We start from the raw sequence: 23,371 nt of genomic DNA on the forward strand, positions 1-23,371 counted from the left end.
GTATAAAAGCTAGCTAATGCAGGCCAAATCAATCAATTGTCTAGTGTCTGAACTGGCCTGGTGCCCCCAGACAACAACTGGTCATAAACTGAATGGGAGAAGTGTGTGAGCGCCTCTTTCCATTCTGTGATGGTCAATGCATTGGAATCCCCCTCAATGGGACCCCTCCCACTGGTTTCTGACACTAACCAGCCAGCCAGGTTACTGATTCCTGCAGCCGGCAAAATATGAAACTTCAGTCATCGTAAAGCAGAGTTACCCATCAGGAATCCAGAAAATAAAAGAAGAGAGAAAGGAAGAAATTAGAAAGCAGGGGCAAGTTCTACTTATTATTGGATAAATTAGACCTACAAGTTCAAATGGTGTAATTTAGCAGCAGGTAGGCGAGCAATAAAATATATATGAGTAATGTTAGCTACCTGCCTGGAAGTCAAAATAAGTGCAACTTTTTTCGAATGAGCTGATAATTTGGCTACACAGTGTAATGTTTCATATTAACAGGATAATGAAAATGCAGAACTGTTCCAGATTCACTGTTTATCATGACATTGCAATTGCCTAAAGCTTCATATTTGAAAAGGTGGCATAGTTTCTTTGCTTCTACTGTGATTATCTTCCAAATGGGGATGTAGCAATAACCTACAATAGTTCTGTGCATCATACTGTACAACCATACTGGTCTGTGTATGTCAGTGTGTCTTTGCTGTGGTTTCTGGCCTACCATAGTCATAAGTTTAGTAATGTGATCTGTTCAAATCAATGGCAAATCCACTAAACCTGAACATAGGGGTCTGCAAGCCTTAAAGCTCACCTTCCGCGAAAATCCCATTTTTCTTGTTTTTTTGTGGAATACAGTAACGTTAGGTCTCTCCGAGTTGAATGTGTACACCTGCACATTAAACTGTTTTGCAGCCCCCATTGTCTGCAGGAGCTAAGCAAAGAAATCCCCCCTCCCCCCCTCCGAAAAACGGGTGAATTTTGAATTATCTTTCTGCCTACGTAGGCAGAAACTCACAGACCAGCCCACCTTGGCTCGAGAAACTCCCAGAGGCGGAGCTGAAGCGACGCAACATCACCGCTAATCAGTTAGGAGGTGGGAGGCAGTGAGCGGCAGAGCGGCGGAGGGGCGTCGCAGTGCTCCTAGCCAATCAGAGGAGAGATATTTGCATGCTGTTTGCATGTATGAATATTCATGAGCAAAGCTGGAATCCGGTCATTTTGGACACACCCCTAAAACAGTCCATTAAAGGGATAGTTCGGTATTTTTGACATGAGTCTGTATGGCATCATCATAACCAGTGTCGTGCATCCACACTGACTTACCCCCCACAGCGTCCTGTGAGCCGAGTTCTTGTCCAGTTTAGGTCAAAGCGAAAGTAGTCCGGCATGTTTGCTGGGGTCAGGAAAATAACTCCTTTTTCTTCCCAAAGCAGTACGTGTTCAAAAGAGTGATTTATTTACATCACAAAAAACTAACCCTGCAGAAGTCACGCCTCGTAAATCACTTGGGTCCTACTTTCTCTCGTTCCATATCAATGCGCGCAGCGCTGCAACCTGACAGCTAGCCTACGTGTTTGGGTCGCTTTGTTTACTTCTCGCCTCGAGAACATGTCTGACTACGAGAGTGACGAGGAAAACATTGATCACCGCTCAGAGCCACGGGGATATCTTTATGAACCCGAGTATACAGATGTTAAACTTCGCCAAATGGAATTAGATCGGGCAGAAAGAGAGAGGGTGGACAGAGAAGTGGTGGAAGATGAAACTGGAGCCACTGCTGGAGCTGCGATACCCAGGGTGGCCGACAAATCCTGGTGCACTTGTTTCAAGTGCGAAATAATGCAGACCGAGGTGGAATGCTACTGTTGCCACGAGTGGGACTTAGTTATGCCCGAGATGCAAGACCTATCCATTGATGAGGATGTCAGCGGGGCAGCTGCTTGCATCACAAACAACAGTGACTTCCCTGCACTCCTGAATGCTGGTGTGTTGAGAACTTTTTTTACGCTATGAGCGAATGCTGTAGAGAACATTGGTAGGCTACAGTTTTATTTACCTGGGGTGCAGGGACAGCAGATTTCTTCAGAATCCGTTTCTTCATCTGTCGTTGTCCAGGACATGTGGATAAAAAGTCATCATCGCTGAAGTGCGCACTGCAAACACGAAGCTTTTTTATTTTTTCCACTTTTGTGTCCACATGGATGCCCAGCGCTAGTACCCAAAGTTTCCTCAGAGCAACATCAGTCACAGGAAAACGATGAAAACTCTGCGGAGAATCAGCCACATCTTTGTTGCTACAGCCTGGATAGTCACAAGTCCGCACCATTTTAACACACACACACCTAGCTATATATATATGTATGTTTACAAAGCTTATAAAAGCCAATAGACTTCTCCCTAAAGTTAGCTCGTTTGCGTTGCTAGTCTGAACACAGCTGCTAAGCACTGCCAAAACACAGAACAAGTTGACGCGTGCGCAGCTCGCTGTCAGAATGACGCGCACTGATACGAAATGAGAGAAAGTAGGACCCAAGTGATTTACGAGGCGTGACTTCTGCAGGGTTAGTTTTTTGTGATGTAAATAAATCACTCTTTTGAACACGTACTGCTTTGGGAAGAAAAAGGAGTTATTTTCCTGACCCCAGCAAACATGCCGGACTACTTTCGCTTTGACCTAAACTGGACAAGAACTCGGCTCACAGGACGCTGTGGGGGGTAAGTCAGTGTGGATGCACGACACTGGTTATGATGATGCCATACAGACTCATGTCAAAAATACCGAACTATCCCTTTAAAAAAGAGCTATACAGAGACACCTGAGCACTTTTTTTTTTACAAAAACGGCTCACATGTCATTCATTCATACTAGAGACCACAACTAGACATTTTAAAATGAAAGAAAAAACGACGGAAGGTGAGCTTTAAAAAAACGTATGATTATTTACTTGAATTACTTGAAACATTATATAGCTATCTAACTAATTAAGACTTCACTTTCTGAGACACCAGTTTTTATTTTTAGTACTCAGAGTTGTCAAAAACAGCTGTACTGAGTTGTCCGGTACTCTGTGTTTCTGTACTTGAGGCTAGCTTAGCTTCAGAAACCAACACCACAAAAAAAAGTTAATTTCTGTGCTCAGTCTCAGTCACTGGTACACAAAACCAGTCTGTTTATCTGATGCACAGAACTATTGTAGTTTATTCCTACACCCCCACTTTGTAGCTAGTTTATCATAAGAAGAATTGCTAGTATAGCAGTCAAAGCTACATTACCTTCTCAAAACCGAAGATATGAACAGAATGTTAGCTATCATGCTAGGCTAAGTGAGGTCCTCTGATTATCTGTGGTAATCAGTGGTATGACTGAGTTAAATGTGTGTGCAGTGTTCACATAGTCTGTAAACAACCTGAACTCTGTATTTTATAATTTTTCAGTTTAAAAATAACCCAGAAGTTGATGGTATTATAGCAACACATGACTTATGTAAATCCCTGCCAATTTAATTCTGTATACTGCTGTAATTTTTTTTTTTTACACAGTATGATGGTATGAAAAATTTGGATACCACCTAACCCTAGTCTGGAGCTGTTATTTTTGTGTCTGCAGCGCACTGATGCGTGGCACAAGGCTGGGAGCTGAGGGGTGCAGTGAAGTCTTGCGGAGGCCGAGATCATCAGTCTCAGGATTCAGCTGCTCCTGCGCTCTGTGGATGAGGAGGGTCTTTTTCCACTGAAAGCAAAGGGAAGCTGCCTTCGCTGCTTCAGAGTTCGGCTCAGGCTGTCGCAAACCCTTCCACATCACAAAAAACAATGCACAGTTATTAAATTCGTTTCGCATAGAAAACATCAAAAGTAGTGAAGAGAATCACCGGGCATGTTATGATGTAATATTACAATACACTGCCTATAATAACAATATCACAATACTTTGATTCTGCAATACTCAGTATATTACAGGACAATTCTCTACGATACTTCACGGCATCTGTGCTACTGAAGAAGATAAAATACTCCTAAATATGTAAATACCAAGAATTATGAATTTATTGGTGTCAGTTTTACAGAATTTAACAACCAATATCCTCAACAAAGGTTTACCCTCTTCATTTGATTAGCGCCACCATATGGAGTAATAAAGCAGTAACTTTAGTAAGTCAGATTTGGGGCTGGAGTTTAGAGTACCTATGTTTTAATAACAATATGCATATTTGTATCGCAAATAAAAACTATATATTGCATTATCGATATATTGTTCCATCCCTATTCAAAAGAGATACATAAAGTCTTATGTGTAGATGTGGGAAAACCTTAGTAATTATTCTAGTAAAATGTAAATAAATATCATTTAGCAAGATTGCTCTTGAGTATTTTTTCACTGAATACTTTTAATTTTCAAAATTTAATCTTACCAAAAGAAGTAAACAATTCCTATATATTTAAAATATCGAAAGAAAATAAAACACATTTTGCACTTTTTTTTATCTTAATGTGGCAAAGTATGCAGTATTTAGTAGCGCTATCAATGTTAACGCATTAAAGCATGTAATTCATTTGGAACAATTCACGCTTTTATTGTGTGAATTGTGGGACAGTCCTAAAAATGTTTGAGGATATTCATTGTTGCACAGCCAGAGTTTGTGCAATACAAGCAGCATTTCTAATCACAAGTTCACAAGTTTAAAAGGTTTATAAGAAGGTTAAAATGCATTACCTTTATACAGGCAGTCTCGGCAGCTCTTACCCCCTGGATTACAGTCTGCAGCAGGTTCTGAGCATTTTTCACCAGGATTTCATCTGAAGATTTACAGCCAGGAGTCACTGCATTGACACTGGAGAGACACCATGCACCCCTTGGGTCACATGATATATCGGCACGTTTGTTTGATTAATAGCTTGTTCGATAAACACTGTAGAAAGGTAGAGTGATGAAATGAAGCTGAGAGCAGTGAGGAGATTCCTGGTGTATCGCTGCCTTTTGCATTAGGGTTATAAACGTGTCTTTATATTTCTCACCTGGAGATGATAGTCAGCTGGTTGGTGATGGTGATGATCTGCTCTCCTATGATGGACAGCTCCTTAGTGCAGTGTGTATCCAGACAGTGGTCCGCTATGACCTTCACAAACTCTGTGATGGACTGGCAGCTCAAGATTAAATCTTTAGCTGATGTCACAAAGTCGTCTTTACTCTGTAAGTGAAAAAAATCAAGTGTCAGAAAAAGCTAGATACACTCCTGTTTAAAAGTATTGGAACAGTGAGGTTGATCCCTTTATTTTCTGCCGTAGACTGAAAACATTTGAATTTTACATTAAATGATGAATATTAGACAAAAGATCAACATTTCAGCTTTTATTTTCAGGTATTTACATCTGGATCTGATCCACAGTTCAGACAATAGCATTTTGTGTTGAACCCACCCATTTTTCTTGTGAGCAAAATTATTTAAAAGAAACAGATACCTGTAAATAAAAGCTGTAATTATAATCATGTGTCTCACTGTTCCAATAATTTTGAAAGGGACTGAATATATGTTTTATATATAGCACTTTTAAAATCTTAAGACATTGCCATATTACCTGAATTGGCCCTTTCCTCCTTAAGTACTGTGTCATATGATAGATTTTATCAGCCATTTCTTTGGTCACCTTGACAATGTGATTACCACGTCCATCCCATCTTTCTGCCTCATGCTTCAGGAACAGTGACGTATAAGTAAGAGTTGGATCCACGTTGGAGCTGAATACTGGCATTCCAACACTCTTCTGCACAAAAGATTCAAACCAATACATGGTGTGAGAATATATATTTTCTTCTGTTTTTCCCGAACTTGAAAGGCCAATTACACCAAACACTAACTATGACTCCTCCTATCACAAGTAATACCCTCAACACTAGGAGAGTGGAGACCAGCACAGGCCTTTTCTGACACCATTGAAGCTTGCTTTATATCTGAACCAGTCGGTGACTTGGAGTCAAGAGCAGCGGATACCTACAGCAAATAGAATCACTTGGAAAGAGAGAACCACAAATCCAAAAAACACCTACTGCATGACCACAGCTGCTTATGGTGAGTCTGACCACTTTCTGTTTCCCTGTTATATCAGGAAATGACTGTTAAACTCTAGAGGGAGCCCACAAGTGAGTCCTCTATGAATGAGGCTGAATGGAGCTAAAAGCTAAAAATTTAATTTTTACAAAGTAATTTGATGTATTTTACTAGAGAAGCAAAGAAATTGTACATGTATATTCCCATTTGTCTACAGCAAACAGGTTTTATGCAGTAAACACACTGCATTACTGATACTGAGTGCTGACTGGATGCTAAGCGATGATTGAGGTACACCCAGAGCAGGTTTATAAATTGATTTTGTCTGCAGTACTAAAACCAATACATTTTCTATAATAAAAATGATCAGACATTTATAAACTCTTGATTTTGCTATTCTTTTTTTACTTAATTCAAGTGGGTATTTTCTTCTCTAGAGATTCAGTCATGGCATCGTTTGTTCTCACATGGGTTTAGTTCTTGCATGTGTTTAGTTATAGTTTGTGTTTATTTCTTGTTTGATCTCTTGACAAGAGCAGCCAGATTTTTCAATGGCAAAAAATTGTGTAATTAGTGACCCTGTGTTGCCAGTTACTTTGTGTAGTGTGAACAGCAAAACGACCTGGTTTAAAAAGTTGTGTAGTGTAAACTAGGCCACTCGGAAACCCTATGATTTTAGTAATTTATTGTAAAATATATTTACCATTTTTGGTTCTTCTTTCTTGACAGGAATTACATTTACTGGATTCATTTTTTCGATGAAGACTTGACTGTGATGAATTTCCTTCTGGAGTGATTGTAGTTTTACATCAGTCTTTAAATCACAGCTTGACTTGACTTTACCTTGCAACCCAAACTTAATCTGCTCTTTTGTGACATGAAGAATTCCATCAACTTTGTAGAGTTCTACAACAAGGTAGCGTGCTTTAGCTGACCAGCACTGGGTCTGAATATCAAGGCTGAAGGTATCAAAGACAGTCCGTGTCTCTACCATTAACCTCGCTCTGCTCACTATCTCAGACATCTGGAACAGGAGATGATCATTAATAAATCGTAGACTGGACCTTTCTCGTGGGTTTCTGATGAAGTTAAAACAGTCCTGAACAGACTGCGTGGCTGTTTCAACACTCCCCAAGAGCAGTTCTGTAGTGGCTTCAAACTGTGTCCGAGTCTCCAATGAATCTGCCTCCATGAAATCTTCCTTATTTATTACTGAAAGGGCCAGGGACACTGTATTTTGGATTGCTGTTACATATTCCTCATTAACTTTGCTCAAAAGACAAGCAAGTGCCATCATTTTAACTTGAAGTTGTCTTTGTAGGAACTCTGCTTTCGCAAGATTCAGCACACCTGGTGAGGATACAGTACTAAGATCTTCTGCACTTTGTAGGTATACTTCGGTTAGTGTGTTCACCCCATCTTCTAGTTCCTTTAGGAGTTTACCTGTGTAGTTATCTATACAATTAAGGGATGACAGCCTTGCAGCTTCCTGGATTCGAAGAGAGTTTTCAGAAATGGATGCCAACCATTTTTTGGGTGTCATCTGATGTCTACTTTGAAGTGTTTCCCTGCCATTAGTTGCACCTGTTCCCAAAACCCTGTCCAATGAGTTTAGCAGGACTTGGATGGATAATGCCCAGAGTATGCACGGTCCATCCAGCTCATCAAACTGCTTTGGGTTTGAGGAAATAAGATCTGTGAGATTCTTTGTATTGGTCTGAGCTTTCTGAAGCTTATTTAGTAAAGACGTAATGCTTTCGCAGTTTCCCTCACCTAATACTTTGATGTCTGCTGATGTTACAAGCTGAACCGTGTCTGCACACAAACACATGATCTCAGTGAGCTCCTGTATGCAGGTGTCTTGCACCATGCTTAGAGTAAAGCTGTGCAGCATCATAGCTTGGATTGCATGGTACCACATGCCAGTCACTGGCAGCAGAATCTTGCGTGTGTTTTTAATGAGGTCAGAAAACTGAGTGCTGTGTCTAAAGACGTTATCTGTGCTCTTGGCTGAGCTCATGGCGGTCTCCTGGGCTGTCTGAACGAGCAGAGGCGTAATAGCCACTAGATCAGACCTAAGGCTTTCCATTTTAAGATTATCAGTAGTATCTGCAAAGATGGCTGCGTCTTTTGCTGCCTGGGTGTAGCATCTGGAGAGTTCCACCACACCAGTGCAGGCTTTGTTCAAAGCTTCAACATCTTTACCACTGGTCATGTGAACAACTTCACACAAAAGAGGCAACAAGTCAGAGTTTTGAGAAGGTTTTTGAACAGGTTTGGAGTCTACAATCAATGGTGGATTGCTCACTTCTCTGTCTACTTTAGCAGTAGGTACTTTAGTCGGTATCATAGGATCTTCCTTCTTTGAAGGTTCGTCTTCAAGCTTCACTGGAAGGTCATCCTTTTCATCTCCATGAAGTAACTTTGCACAATTTGCAAATTCTTTGGTTTCATTTGTTGACTTCTGAGGACCTGCAACAGGAGAGATTATAGAATTCATGGCAGGCTGACGTGCCCCTTCCCGCAGAGGGCTAAGAAGATTTGGGTGCTGTAGACCATCTATGCCCTCACAAAGCACCTCAAAGTTCTTCACAGCCACTGATACTCTTTCAACCAACAAGGAGAATTCATCATCTTTAAGGATTGAGTTAAAAACGTCTGATGTATAGCCAGTCACTTCAGCAGCAGAACCTTCAGCTTGCCTAACCAGTACAAGCAGACCATTACGGTAGATTGGGTCATCACTTTTATCCACATGTCTTCTCACAAACTGAATCACTTGACTCATCCTGCCAATGAGAACACTTACGTGTTGGCTCAGTAACTGGCAGTCCTGCTGTCTACATGTGGCGGTACAGCTGTCCAAGTCAAATTTCATTTCCTGAACAGCAAGATCTATGAAGTCCTTTACATTAATGACGTCACTAAAGGCATTCAGCAGTTGCTCTGTTTGTTCAGCCCATTTTTGGTGAACATTTATCAGTTTATGCAGAGCCCCCTGGTACTGTACTGAGTCTCCCTCAAGCTCCATCAGAAGTGGGTTGACTCCTTCTTTTAGACGCATAAGGCAAGCCCTAGAGTTCTCCACACTTTCAAGACTTTTTTCATCAATGGCCAGAGCTGAAACAAAGTTTGCCACTTCCACCATCCTGTCAGCATGAGCTATGAAAGCATTACATAATGGCTGGAGAAGATCCAGGTCCAAATCCCCATCTTGCTCACTTTCTAACATATAATGAGCACTGTTCACAAGTTTATCTAAAGGACCTGAGGTGATGATAAAGATGTCCATCACCTGGAACAGAGTCGCTTTTACTACTGCATCATCAAGCCTCTGGATTTGTTTAATCAGAGACATAAACAAGTTCTCTTGATGTTCTTTTGTCTTCTGCTGGGAAATCTCTGACCAGACCTGGAGGACCACTTTACAGTTTGCAGTAACACAGGACCGCATTTCCCCCCGAGCCGAGTTTCCAACAGCCATGCTATGAAACACCAGATCTCGCAGCACTACATCAAAGTCGCCGTCTTTAAGTGTGGTGGGATCTGGGCTGGACAGCAGTCGTAATAACCTGTTGCGGCGCTCTGTGTAATATCCACACAAGCCTGTTGACATGTATTCACAGTTGGTCTTAAGCGTGATTATGATATCATTTACAGTCGTATCCACTTGATGGAGAATGTATTTCTTCGCATCTTGTGCCTCCTCACTGGTTGGGTGTTTGATGGTTGTGTACATGGCAGTGTGGAGCATGGAGATGCACTTTCTCAGAGATTCCATAGAAGCTTTCACATGCACTTGTTGTCTGTGATCTCGCAGGTCCTGTATCCTCTCTGCCACGAGGTTGTTGAGCAGAAGCATTGCCTTGGAGTAAACCTGGAAGGCCTTCAGTAATGACCTGATGTCTGTAGCAGCTCCTACTTGTGACAGGCATTCCAGGAGCCACTGAGCAGCTGCAGTGATCTTTCTTACAGTTGCATCGTCCTCCACCAAAAGGATCTGCATTAAAACAAATTAAACTTAATGTCACAGTGTTTTTACAGTGCCTTAATTTTTCACATCACACCTACAAACTGAAATGTTTTTATTGGGATTGTATGCAGTAGACCAACACAAAGTAGCAAAACGTAGGTAATGTGTGGTCTTAGCTCTCATTTAGGTGAGTGGTCTCTCTAAATCACCTTCTTCTACAAGACAGTAGAATACATATATACATACTGTATGCTTATATTACAAACCCTTCAAGTATAAATTCTGAAAATTTTAATTTTACACTCAATTCTTGGCAAGATAAAAATTCTTATCTAAGAAAAAAAGGCCCTGATAGCAGTAGACTCTGATCAAGGTCTGGTTTTCCTTCTGCAAACTCGCATTACAGTCACATCTGCTTTTAAAATTGTCTTATTAAAATTAAATCTGGTACATATGTGAATCACAGCTACAATACAAAGTCATGCATTTTTCCTTTGCACAAAATATAGAGAATATATAAATAAAAAAAGCTATAAAGCTTCCCTTTTTGCTGTGGGATACATTTTATTGCCAATAATATGTTTAATTTAGTCATTATTTTTTATTACAAACATATAAATGAATCAAATAGTTCCGGTTACAGTGCATTAATAATTTAGGTGACAGTTGGTCGTGACATGTGACATCACAGTAAGGTTGTATTTGTGTTTAGAGCCATGCTGTAGGTGTTTGCGGTCAGGCTGTTCTGCAGTTAGCATTATTTTATTATTTTATTATTTATTTCACTTATAATGGTGCTGAATGTTTTGCCTTCCAAAGTAGCTAATGCTAACATTACATTAAGCCAATGTTTTGGGTTAGCGAGGCTAGAACCCACAGACACCCAGGCAGAACAGCAGAAACAAAACAAGACATCTGAACCTCTAAAAACTTTCTTACATAGAGTTGTTACACCAAATGTTTATGAATAAACTGTTTTACCAGTTTATTGTTTTTCCAATTTTGGGTCTGAAGTCTGTTCTTAAAATCAAATCCTTAAAATAGTGGCCAAATACATGCAGGGGTTTGTCCCCAAATACAAGGTATTTGTTTAGGTCCATCCACACATATACACATATTTAAAAAAGCATTTTAGCTTGTTGTAGTCAGGTCATATTTATCAGTGTGGTTTAACAGATAATGATTAAAAATAAGCTTCCTTCTACTACTTTTACAGTACTGCTCACAGTAACACTACCTTAAACGTGGCACTTTGGTGACTGACACTGACCGATTAATTTAGCTGGAAGCACAAACTGAGGGGGGATAAGAAAGAATTCACACAAAAAGTTTTTCAAAAAAGCTGCTGTTGTCCAGGTAAGCTGTATTTTTAAATTATATTTATTATGAATGGTAAATTTGTTAAAGAAACAACACATGTAGCTCGCTGCACATTTTTTACATTGAGAAATTGGTGGTTAGCTAAATGTCTGAGATAAGACTGAGCAGCTAGTGCTAGTGCTAACTAACTAGCTAGCGGTAGCACACAACAAAAGGGTTGGAAAAATGCACAGAAGAGACACACAAACACTTTAGAGGAGTACTGTGTGTGATTAACTGTCAAAAGGTTTAAGAAAATATTATGTAATGTAAATCATTTGTTGGCCTTTTGTTTTCTCACTAAAGCAATTTGCTTACTAATAAAAGTTGCTTTTCCTGACAATGTCATGTACTGAATGTTAAAGCTTGTATCTTTTGACAAGCACAATAACGTTTTGAATGGCTTTGAACTCTTTTTAGTTTGTGTTCACATGTCTGAATATGTCAGTAAACTGTATTTTAATTGGTTGTAGGAATGTAATCAAACCAATAGATGTTAAACTGTAGCCTTTATTAAAGCATGTTTGCAAGTAAGACTATATTTTGGACTATATGCCCACATTTGGGTTTAAAGATATTTTGCAAAGAAGGTGGGAAGACTAACTGTAAATGAGTCTGTGCCAGATTTTGGCCCAGATATAATAATGAGCCATAAATCTGAGCCACATTGGGGCCAAATGTATGAATATTAATTGTAGAGCTGTGCCAGTTCTGGTCTGAATTTCAAAAATATAAATTGCCTTAAAATTATATCACTTGCTAGGATTTTCTTTTTGCACTGTTGCTATGGATATTATATGGTTGTCAAATGGATATTATAATATCACTTGGGTTTTCTAAGGGGTTGCTAGCTGGTTGCTATGGTTTTCCTAAGTGGTTGCTACAGTTTGTTAAATGGTTGCCAAAGTGTTCAAGGCTGTTTCTATGGTACTGCTTCATGGTTGCTAGGTGTTGTCACTAAGGTGTTGCCAGGTGGTGGAATGAAAATACTTTTTGCTAACAGAGCAGTGTCCACAAACGTTTGGACAACATTTGGGATGTCGAACCTAGTGTATACAATCTTCCCCAAAAATCAGACACTGTAGGGGGCGACAGACTCTTCTTAATACTCTTGCTTTGAGCAGAAACACTGGTTCTGCTGTATTACTGGTGCTGCTATACACCTGGATATATAAGATCTATGTGGATAAAGACTTTTTGAAATTAATTTAAAAGCCGTTTGACCAGTGGTAGGAAGGACGCCCCTTAAACGTGAGTCTTGGTCCTCCCAAGGTTTCTTCCTCATCCTGCAGCTCTGAGGGAGTATTTTCCTTGCCTCTGTGCTCACTGGAGCTTCTGTATACTGTATTTTCATGTTTAATGTTTTACTTGATTCTCTTTTCTGTGATCATGTTTCTGTAAAGCTGCTTTGTGAGTTGTAAAAAGCGTTATACAATCAATTTGATTTGATTTTATAAGTGTCCACAAACCTTTAGCCGTGTTGTGTATATTCAAGCATATTAGATTAAAGAAACATAATTAATTCTGCTTTAGTTTCTCATTACTGGATATTTATCGGTTCTTACCTTCACCACCCCCAGAAGAACATTCTGAGTGGCTTCTATAAGCTCCTCTTTGTGTTCTGAGACGTGTGGCTCTATACTGAGCTTCTGGGAGGCTAGAAGCACATGCTGACCCGACACCATGAGAGACTCCAGCAGTGGACTCATTTCCATCTTCAGGACTTCATCATCACAACCTGACATCACTCTGGAGACAAGGAAGCCTGAGGTTAGAATTATATGATAATATATGCACTGTCTTTACTAGGGGTGTCACGATTCTCTAAATCCTCGATTCGATTTCATTTTCGATTTGAGGGTCACGATTCGATTCGATTCTCGATTTTCTTGTTTTTTTTTCTTGTTATTATTTTATGCCTCATAAAATTTAAATAATATATTTATTATTATTATTATTATTATTATAAATATTATTATTATTATTATTTATTAAGATATATATGGTAATGCCATCTAGTGACTTTTTTTGGTAGCAACAGTGTGCACTATTAAAACAAGCAGTTTATCAGAGCTGTGTGTGGATGGCTGGTGAAACTGCTCACTTACATGAAGCTGCAGTTCTTCATCCAACCACTAGTCGGAGCTGCAGCAGCAGCACAAGCCCCGCCCCCTTCACTCAGTCACTACTTCAGTACAGCCCAGCCACGGGCTACAGGGCTCAGCCAGTCCGTTTTTACTGTTTCTGTAAACAAATAAAGGTTTTAACCCCACTAACCGGATAATACAGCTCACTACAGTTCATCTTTCAGCCCAAGCAGCTAACAGCAGCAGGTTAGAACAGCCGACACGGAGTCACTGCTCGGATTACATTATAAACAGGTCAGTTAGCGCGCTGCTAACCTCAGGATGTTTATAACTACGGAGTTTAGTGGACACACCACGGCCGCCAGGTAAGTCTTTTAAAGGCTACTGAAGACTATTAAAGGCTATTAGAGGTTATTGAAAGCATTATTGGGGGGCAGAAATCAGTACAGGCTGGTTAGATAAGTGATGTGGTGAAACTGTGACTAGCGCTGTCACAGTGATGTTTATTAACGTCTGTGTAGCGCGCTGCGCTATTTGCGTAGCGCGCGCGGGAGGGATCGTTGATCCTCTTTTTGACTTCGATACTCCAGACCATGACCTCATTTCGATTCGATTTCGATAAAATATCGAGATCGTGACACCCCTAGTCTTTACTGTTAAACAACAATCTAGTCACTCTGCTTTGAGGTTTGTCTACATTTAAATAAATTCAATTCAAAAAGCACAAAAAAGTGCAGTAAAAATAAAAAGAATTAAGGTATTAAGAGCATCCATTAATTATTTTATTTCTAGCTTATTTAGTTGACATTAAATTACATATCTCCTGTTATTTACTTTTATTGTTGTCATCACCTGCTTTCTGTTTTTCAAATAATTCTGTTTTCACACTTTAGCAAAGATTTAGCATTTTTAATCAGTTTTGCACTAAGCATTGCTAGTACTCCTATCCTAGTGAATAGGATAAGTAGCATTAATTTATTTTTTCATGTTTTATATTTAATTGAATCCCTTTTCTCCCCAATTTGGGGAAAAAATACTCAGTCCATTGTAATTATTTAACTACTAAACTAACAAATAACATGTCTCCTGTTATTTACTTTTTTATTATTTTATCACTTGCTTTAAGTTTTTCTTAGAAATCTGTTTTCACACTTGTGAAAGATTTAGCATTTTCAGCTTTACGCTAGTTAACACTAATACTCCTCTCCCAGTGGAAAGGATTTTCTCTCCAATTGGGAAAGCCAATTACTCCACCCATTTATTAGGACTCCTACGGTCATTAACCATGCTCCTAAAACTAGGAGGGTGGAGACCAGCACACACCTCCACTGGAAGCAATGTTTTTTGTCCAGGGGCCCTGATCAAATGGATTCTTATCTATAGCAAAATGCAATATTGACTTTGACAACCCAGCTGTCTCAGGTACCTCATCCTCGTCAGATGTTTCAATTCTTGCTGCTGCGAAAAAATGAGTAAGCTTTGTCAAGCTTTCTGTGCTGGACTTCCTTTCCTTTATTTTCTTTTTTTTTTTGGGCACAGCTGGGATAAGACCGTTTCATGGTTGTGCCGAAGCTACCTTAGTCTACCTCGCCTAGCTTAACTTGCTTGTACAGAAAATAAATAATGCGTTTTTTTTGTTGTTGTTGTTGATCCCTTGGGCCCCAAGCAATTGCGTGGTTTGCGTGGCGGTAAAATCTGCCCCTGCCTCCACCAATACATGAGAGGTCAGGCTCCGCCTCCCGCCTCTCATCATCAGAGAGGAGTCAGCGGTTCAGTACCGAGTTATGATACATCAGCCAACCGACGCCTGTGCTGACCATTTATCAGGAATGATGAGGAGAGAGGGCATCACGGACATTACCCAGCTGTGCTCTGCGTGACTTACAGTGTCAGTCAAACCGTTAGAAACACCTTCTTATTCAATGTTTTTTTTCCACATTGTAAATGAATACTGAAGTCATCCAGACTATGAATGCACAGATAAGGAATCATGTAGAAACTTAAAAAAGTTAAACAATCCAAAATACTCTGTGAAGCATTTATGTGCTCTTATTTTGGGTTCTGTTAACTTGCAGTTTCTAAAGCTGGAAACTCTGATGAACTTATCCTGTGTAACATTATTATGGTCTTAATGATTCTTAATAGAAGTAACTGACCTTGATGCCACAGCAGCCATGTTCTTGGAGGCCTTGGCCACAGCGTGAGCAGCCGCCTCCAGCTGGGTGAACTGTTCCGGCTCATCCTCGCTCTCAGACAGCAGCTTGAGGTAACACAGCTGAGCGGCGAATGGGGCCATAAGCTGCTCTATCGAGCTGGTCTTTATCAAGCCATCTACTGTAGACTCCATCACTGACGAGAGAAACATTAATCTTAGCTGATTTATTATATTTACACACTATAATCATCACAGTACTGTGTTCAGGTGAACATGAAAAAACTGGATTCAGAGACTCTCATACTCAGACTTTAAACATTATTTAATAAAATAATATTTTAAAAGTATAAAGTATAAATCCAGAGTTATATATTGAGGAAATAGGTGTGCTGTCTCTCTGGTAAAGCCATGTTTAAAAATAAAGAGAACTAAAAAACTAGTACAGTGTTAAATATTACAAAATTACTCACAGTCCAACACAATGTACCGCTCTTGCTCTTTAAAAGCAGGTAAATTGATTAAATAATAAGAAATAGTTGTGTTATTACCTGCCGTTGCAGCAGTGCTGTGCAGCTACCTGGAACATGGTAGGAATAAATGAATAATGCAGTTCATTTGCAGGAAAGTGATTGTGATTGGCTCTCTCGTGTCTAATGGCAACCAGTGTCATCTGATCCAAACAATGGCCTCATTAAATATTTATATTTTTAAAGAGTAGAAATGTTATCACAGTGGATAGAATCTGTAAGAATGAAGGGCTATACCCAGAGAATAAATTACAACACCAATATATTTACATTTAATCTGTTTAGATGTTTGGATATTTAGGATCCTGTTGGACTAAATTTTGTTTTAATTCTAATGATAATCCTAGAAGTATTCTGCAACATTGATCAAAACCTACCCTAAAGAGTCACGAGAGAGTATGTTAGACTACTTTGGCTAATTGTTTAATACACTGAAAAAAATTGTGTGCTTGATCTACTTAAAAAAATCATGTCAACTTTTTGCATCAGATAATTAGGTAGATCAAGCAAGAGTAGTCATTGTATTTACTACTTAATTTTCTCAAGTAGTGCTAACATACTTTTTCAAATAGTTACAACTTAATTTTCTCAAGTAGGGCTAACATACTTTTTCAGGTAGTGTCAATAGACTCTTTTAAGTATTAAGTATACACTGCTGCCTTAAAAAGTGTTTAATTTGTCCTAGTTAATCTGTCCTAGAAAGAGCATTGTGACACAGGTAGTGACTAAAACCCTAGTAAATACAACAATACTTTTGTTTGTTGTGCAGGTGAATATATCTAGTTTTTAATTACTCCACATTTGTTCAAACTATAAGACATTGTGTATTTTTCCTTAATATAATTTATTTATGTAATCCCAACAAATCTTTTTTAGGTACACCTGACCTGCACAACAAACAAAAGTCTTGTTATATTTACTGGGGTTTTAGTCACTACCTGTGTCAATGCTCTTTCTACAGTGTTGGTTCATGCAGCTTTCCTATAGGCTCCTGGTACCATATATTTGCATATTGGGTGTGGCCTCTCCCTTACTTACCATCTTTGTGTTGCCTGTTGCCCAAAACTACCTTATCCTGGGCGTGCAGTAATTATAATATATATGTTGATTGGCAGGTCTCAGTGTTGTAGAGCTGTAAGAGCACATTAACTTTATTCTGTGTTTCTAGTGATCACAGTATGCTGGCTTTGAGCTGCAGAGTTCACTCTTTACTGAGTTTACTCCTGTACTGCTTCAGTATTATACTGTCAGTATTGGTAGTTAAATAATATAGTAAATATGTTGAGAATACCCATGGTTAACTTAAAATGATAAGTTATGTGAATATTATTAAAGTTTTATTAGCTTGAAAGTGTGTTAAAATAAAGATGAATTGTTAGTTTATTTGACTGAACAGATCATTTTTTAAAAAGGACAAATTAAACACTTAAGTTGAGTTAACTCAGCTTTTTAAGTCAGCAGTGTACAAGAGAAAATTAAGTTGACAATACTTAAATTTCTCATGTAGTGTCAATGGACTCTTTTAAGTTGACACTACCTGAAAAAGTATGTTAGCCCTACTTGAGAAAATTAAGTGGTAAATATAATGACTACTCTTGCTTAATCTACCTAATTATCTGATACAAAAAGTTGACATGATTTTTAAGTAGATCAAGCACACTATTTTTTCAGTGTACCTGGAAATGGAATATATGTTTTCTTATGGAATAAACAATGTTTTCTTATATGCTACCTATTGGTGATACACTGTTTTTACATACACAAATTCTCTAGATATACGCATATGTGAGTACTTATATTTAATTAATGTATGTATGTATGTTTATTAAAACAGCATAAATATAGTAGTTGGCAGAGTTTTGTGTCTATGATTCATTGCAGTCTCCCTCTGAAGCCTACTGCTGCAGTTATTGTTTTATTCACTGTTGTAATTTTGTTGTGTTATGACTATTTTGATGTGTGTGATGAGCTTTGCAGTAGCTCACTTTTACCAGTTGTCTCCTCTCTAATCTGTTAGAAGTTAGAAGACTAAGACTTAATTCATTAATCTAATGTGTTAAAGTAAAAAAATAATTGTGAGAAAAACATTAAAACCCTTTTACATACAAAAGTTTTGTAAAATTTGCTTTATGAATGTATATGTGCTTACCTTTGTTATGTTTTAGACATACTTTTAAAGTGTTTTTGAATGAGCTTAATATAGATGTATGGTGCAGTCAGCTAAAATGGGCTAGATTAAGTTCTAGCTTCATAACCCTTGACATTTTACAGCCAATCACAGTAAGTGAACTTGCATTGTTGCAACAACACAACTTGACATAAAACAGTAGTTTTTAATGTTTTGAGCTCAGTAAGGTAGATGGGGCAGAGTATCAGAGGGAATATGTCAGAGAAATCGTAGGGTAAGTGTGAAAAACAGCAAATTTCACTCATCACTAATAAGAGCAAATATAAAATAAGCTTACCAGCAGAGCAAAATGTTTTCAAACATTGTTCTGAATTGCTCTTTATTTTGAAAAAGTAATTTTAGCTACTGGCCCGTTTTAGCTAAACTGTGTCGTAGCTCACAGGAAAGGAAACCTACTGATACATTACATTTCCAGAAGCAAAATTATGATCCTGTTTAACCCCTTGGCACAATAAGGCCCAATCCCAATTTACTACTGAACCCTACCCCTCTGTTTTGTGTGTGCATGTCTAGGGGTGGGGTGTGCAGATTCTTGTTAGTCTGGGGGTAAGGGTTCTATAAGATGAAGGTTTTTCAGAGACACATTTAAAACAGAGGGCTATGAGAATTACTGGTAAGATGGAGCACAAGAGACCAAGGAAACCGAACATTTTTTTAAAATTATTTTTTAAAATTACAATAACCACTATATTACCATAGTTAATGTGTAGTTTCAATGTAGTAGTTTGTCTTAGTGGCTATCTAGGTAGCTAACTTTCCTGTTCCACCTGAAATGGTGCAACAGACGACTGATGCTGGAGCATTTAAGGTGGAATGGAAAAATAAATCTCCCCATCACAAAGGAATTAAGGAATGAACAATAATAATTAATTTAACTTTAATGCTCTACTGCAATCACATTGACTCAGCAGGGTTGCCTACACAACACCTTTAGTAAATAAGTAATTTAAGTAAATTCTTAGGGCGGGATTTCACCCCTTTTTCTTGTAACTCTGTTCTAAAGGATAGGGGGTTAAAATGAGAAATTGGATTGGTCCAAATTGTGCCCTGCAATTTCTCATAGTCTAGAGACATTTGAACAGTTAAAGCACTAGAGGGCGCCATCATAACAACAATGACAATCTCTCTTTCTTAAAAACAATCCATTAACACTCAACAACACAGATCCGATTGTGAACTTTAATTTTAAAATCAAAAGATAAATATACAGCTTGCACATTAGCTTGCACAACAAACATCCATCTCATTGCATTTACACAACAATCTGTGACAGTAGTTTATTCAGAATAAGTGATAATGGTGATACTGCTAAAAACACTCACAGTTACTTTACACTTTTACACAACGTCAAGTATTCCACTCTCTGATTAACTACACGCCTGTGCAAATACCTGCGCCAGTTTCAGAGGAGAAACGTGAATCTGTGTCTGCCATGCCAGTGACGTAATAGATCAAATATACAAGCTATTTTCTGCATGTGAATCTTTCAGATAACGGTTAAATCAAAGTATCTGAATGCTAAGCAGTGAAAAAACAAACAGCTTTGGTATAAAACATGGTGTCCTTTATCTTTAAAATACCTAAAATAGCTACAATACAGTATCAGTCTTCAGTCAATCGCACAGCTATTAAAACTGCTGTGACACATTAAAACCAGGTGACGTCTGAAGTTTCAAGCGTGTACAAAACATAATTTTGGTCTCGTTTCCTCATTCAGAAAGACGAACTATAAATAAGGCACTTTCTGGTATTAAAATACATCTATAGGTAATAATGGTCTTTGGAGGAGACTATGAGAACATATTAGGGCTGCACGATATTAATAAAAAGATATTTGCCTAGACATCAACTATTATCTGCATTTAATATGACTGTATGTCATATAAAATCAAAACGGTACTATTTTTTTTTTTAAGGTGTGGCATGATATTTCGATTATTTTTTTCCCCCAATCCATTTTGAATTTTTTTACTCTCGTACAAATTGTGCTGTGTTTTTTTTTTAATCTTTGGATCAGTTTTGGCGATTCTGTACGTGTTCTCCTCATTGCAAAAATCACAGGGGCCATACACTGCATGTCCTGTGATGTGACTACTGCACATGTGCGGTTTGCGATACCAATGCTTAAACAATATGCATAACAATATGCATAGTAGACTGGGCAGTGTTAAGAAGGCAACAGTGTTTTAGCTAACACTGACCAATGTGAGTTTTAACATGTATCATGTAAAACTGGTGAATTTGCTGAATTTGGTGAATGTGATCAGGGCTGCAGTATGCATATATAAGTTTAATTTTTTTTTTTTTCTGCTATTCCACTCCACTGTACTTCTCCTAACTCACTCTTTTCTACTGCACTGAAAGTAAGACTGTCTTTAAACACAGTGTTGAAGTTTCAGCAGTTTACTGTACACCTCTGATCGTGAGTGCGCTATGCTTGGTAACAGATGTAGTTCTGGGGGAGCTCTCGCATTCCAAAGTGTTGACTTAAAACAGCCTTTTCCCATAAGCCCCAGAGAGCGAGCTTAGGCCCCGCGCTGAAGTGCAGCGCATTCTCACCTATTTTTAGGTGCAGTGTTTGAACATATTGAGACTATTGATAGTAGCAGAGTTCTCAATTGAATCCCTTTTATTAATCCATTAGACCTGATTGACCATTAGGACTCGCATATCTAATATGAATGCAAAAAATCGATATAAATATATAAGGACAACTGTTGGGCTTTGGGCTTTGGCATTAAGGCGTTTTTGTGCTTCACTGCAACTAAAAGTTATCTATGTTATTCTTCATGTACAGAAAAATACAATTTCAAAAAAAGAAAAAAAAAACACTTTTAAAATAGAAGTAACAAGATCTTTATCAAATTGAGTGTCGTCCAGTGCAAAACTGCAGGCTGATAATGAGATTTGGCATTGATAGCTCTGACAAATCATTGATCAAATACTCCCTGTTTTTTTTTTCTTTGACAACTGGTTTACTGTTTCAACTGTCAAAACTGTCTGTTTCTTTTTTCTGGGAAACCAGATGAGAAACAACACAAATAAAGTTGGCACCACCCTTCATTTCAAGACATTTCTTTTGTCTTTTTTCTGTGATGGTTCATATAAAATGCATCCACTTTTTAATGTTCCATTGTTGAGCATTGTTCTGTGAAAGGAAGATCTGAGTGAAGAGCGTGAGTGTGCTCTTCATCGTGTAACAGTCATCATCAGTGCTTTCAACATCAACATCGACATCAATGTCTGAAGGCCAACAAAAACAAATAATCATCAAGGCCTTCTGAAGCTCTCATCTATACATTATGGAATACATATAAAAAAATAGATCTTTGCTCATAATCAGCGCCCTGAGGGTTTTTATTGTCTGCTAGTTTTGACACATTATCCATATCCTTCAGTGGAAGTGTCTGTTTCCTTAGTCTCCTTCCATCTCTCCAGTCTGACTGGCAGGAGGCCATCCCAACTCGGATCAATGGAATTCCACTATTGAGTCTCTTCTCTAGTGAGTCGCACTGTCGACTCCAGTGTCAGTTTGATCACCGTCTGCAGAAAAAAGTGTCAAATCTGCAGAAAATTCTTCTCTTCCACATATGGAAGACTGGAGGGTTTGGGTCTTAGGGCATGGCCATGGTGAAGGCAGCAGCTTATTGGATCTTCTATGAACATTTACATTTCATTTCCATCTCTCATTGGCTCTTCTGGACCCAGTCCCAGCTCTCGTCACTGTCTTTCCTGTTCTTTTCTGCTTCGATGATCTCCCGGTAATGCCGCCTGAAGAAGCCCATCTGCAGAACAGAAAGTTGCAGCATGTCAGCATTTCTACTCGGAACATTTGGAGAACAGGACAGATGGTTAGATTCTTCTGCTCTGACAAAAGGGACAAAGCGTTTCCTATCAGACAAAAACCACATCCTACCACATTTCCTGTCTTGATAAGTACACTGTAAGCCTGGAGAAGTTTAACAACTTTACAACTGACAATATGTTGCATCAATTTGTTTAAGTAATGTTTACTGACAACTTGAGTTAAATAGACACTAAACTTTTAGTTTTTATGCCAAAAATGCTTGTTCATGTTTTTTGTTATATTAATTATTGAACAATAATTCGTCTATGAATTGTATCTATATGTCTATCTATCTGTCTATAGAATAAAACAGATTTGTATTTGTATTCTTTTGAATTTAATTTAAGTAAAACATAGATTTGAAATAGTCACAGACAATTAGATGGAGAATGAAAATGCAGTAGATTAAACAATAAAGCACACAGACAAATAATTAGCAGCTCATACATAAAAACCTACAACAAAGAGACAAGGCTATTAACCATAATATGTGATTTGCATGTTTACCTTAGATCTCGGGGGAATTACTACACACTGATGGTGAGTATTACAAACTAGAGGACACTAGTTACACCACTATGAACATTTTTATGTTTTTTCTAAATTAAAAACTTTTTTTTGACTTTTTAACCTATAAGAGCCCAGACCTAGTTCTTAATACTGATACAGCATTGAAAACGGAATGATTAAGCAGCTAATCCTTGTTTTTGTGAGAGTGCACAAATATAAATATTTTAAGACTAAAAATCACACTGTAACATGAATGACACAACAACAAATTTAATTTATAACTCATATTTAAACATTTCAGAATTAGTTATATGATACATAAACCATTTTATTTAAGTATCTGTATAGTGGTTGGAACTGAGCTGTAGAAGCAGAAGTAAAATGAGCTAGTTTTATCTTCAGCACTAACCCTGCACTCCTACATTCTGTAAATAATGAAATGAGTTAAAGTGAAGGACAGAGTGATATAAAGAACTTACACAGCTTTTATAGGGTCGGTCACACACACATACCTCACCATGGGCTCTTTTGGGTTAAATGCAACTATAAATATAATATTCTGAGCGAACTAAACCCCTATATGTGCTTGTTTGATGGTACAGTGTGTGTTTTGCTGTATGTACTGTATGTTGCTGTTAAACATAATTTGCCTTGATGAAGAGCAGAATTAATTGGTTAATC

General features: G+C 38.2%; 2 protein-coding genes and 1 long non-coding RNA gene across 4 annotated transcripts in view; 1 reads left to right on the top strand and 2 right to left on the bottom strand.

Moving 5' to 3' along the window:
- Positions 1-2,964: 2,964 nt before the first annotated feature.
- On the bottom strand, positions 2,965-13,141 carry LOC111196032 (uncharacterized). Of its 2 annotated transcripts, none has more exons than XM_022685006.2 (6): positions 12,942-13,141; positions 6,748-10,044; positions 5,575-5,760; positions 5,014-5,186; positions 4,712-4,829; positions 2,965-3,790 (listed from the first exon to the last, which is right to left on the bottom strand). In XM_022685006.2, exons 1-6 carry the CDS (start codon positions 13,119-13,121, stop codon positions 3,590-3,592), a joined length of 4,155 nt encoding a protein of 1,384 aa, XP_022540727.2. In that variant the 5' UTR covers positions 13,122-13,141; the 3' UTR covers positions 2,965-3,589. The 2 variants fall into 2 exon arrangements, with proteins under 2 accessions (XP_022540727.2, XP_022540726.2); XM_022685005.2 differs by having other exon boundaries at positions 4,712-4,850.
- Positions 11,206-17,024, top strand: LOC125802965 (uncharacterized). The gene is made up of 3 exons (XR_007440008.1): positions 11,206-11,373; positions 12,957-13,146; positions 15,609-17,024. It is a non-coding gene; the product is annotated as an uncharacterized LOC125802965 (long non-coding RNA).
- Positions 17,025-19,498: 2,474 nt separating this feature from the next.
- The window catches only part of itga9 (integrin, alpha 9), a 137,820-nt gene continuing 133,947 nt past the window's right edge, over positions 19,499-23,371 (bottom strand). Inside the window, exon 28 of the mRNA XM_007237268.4 lies at positions 19,499-22,118. Coding sequence (XP_007237330.3) covers positions 22,020-22,118 — 99 coding nt within the window. The 3' untranslated portion in view covers positions 19,499-22,019. The remainder of the gene's footprint in view (positions 22,119-23,371) is intronic.

Source organism: Astyanax mexicanus, chromosome 7 (genome assembly GCF_023375975.1).
Source record: "Astyanax mexicanus isolate ESR-SI-001 chromosome 7, AstMex3_surface, whole genome shotgun sequence".
NCBI lineage: Eukaryota > Metazoa > Chordata > Actinopteri > Characiformes > Acestrorhamphidae > Astyanax > Astyanax mexicanus.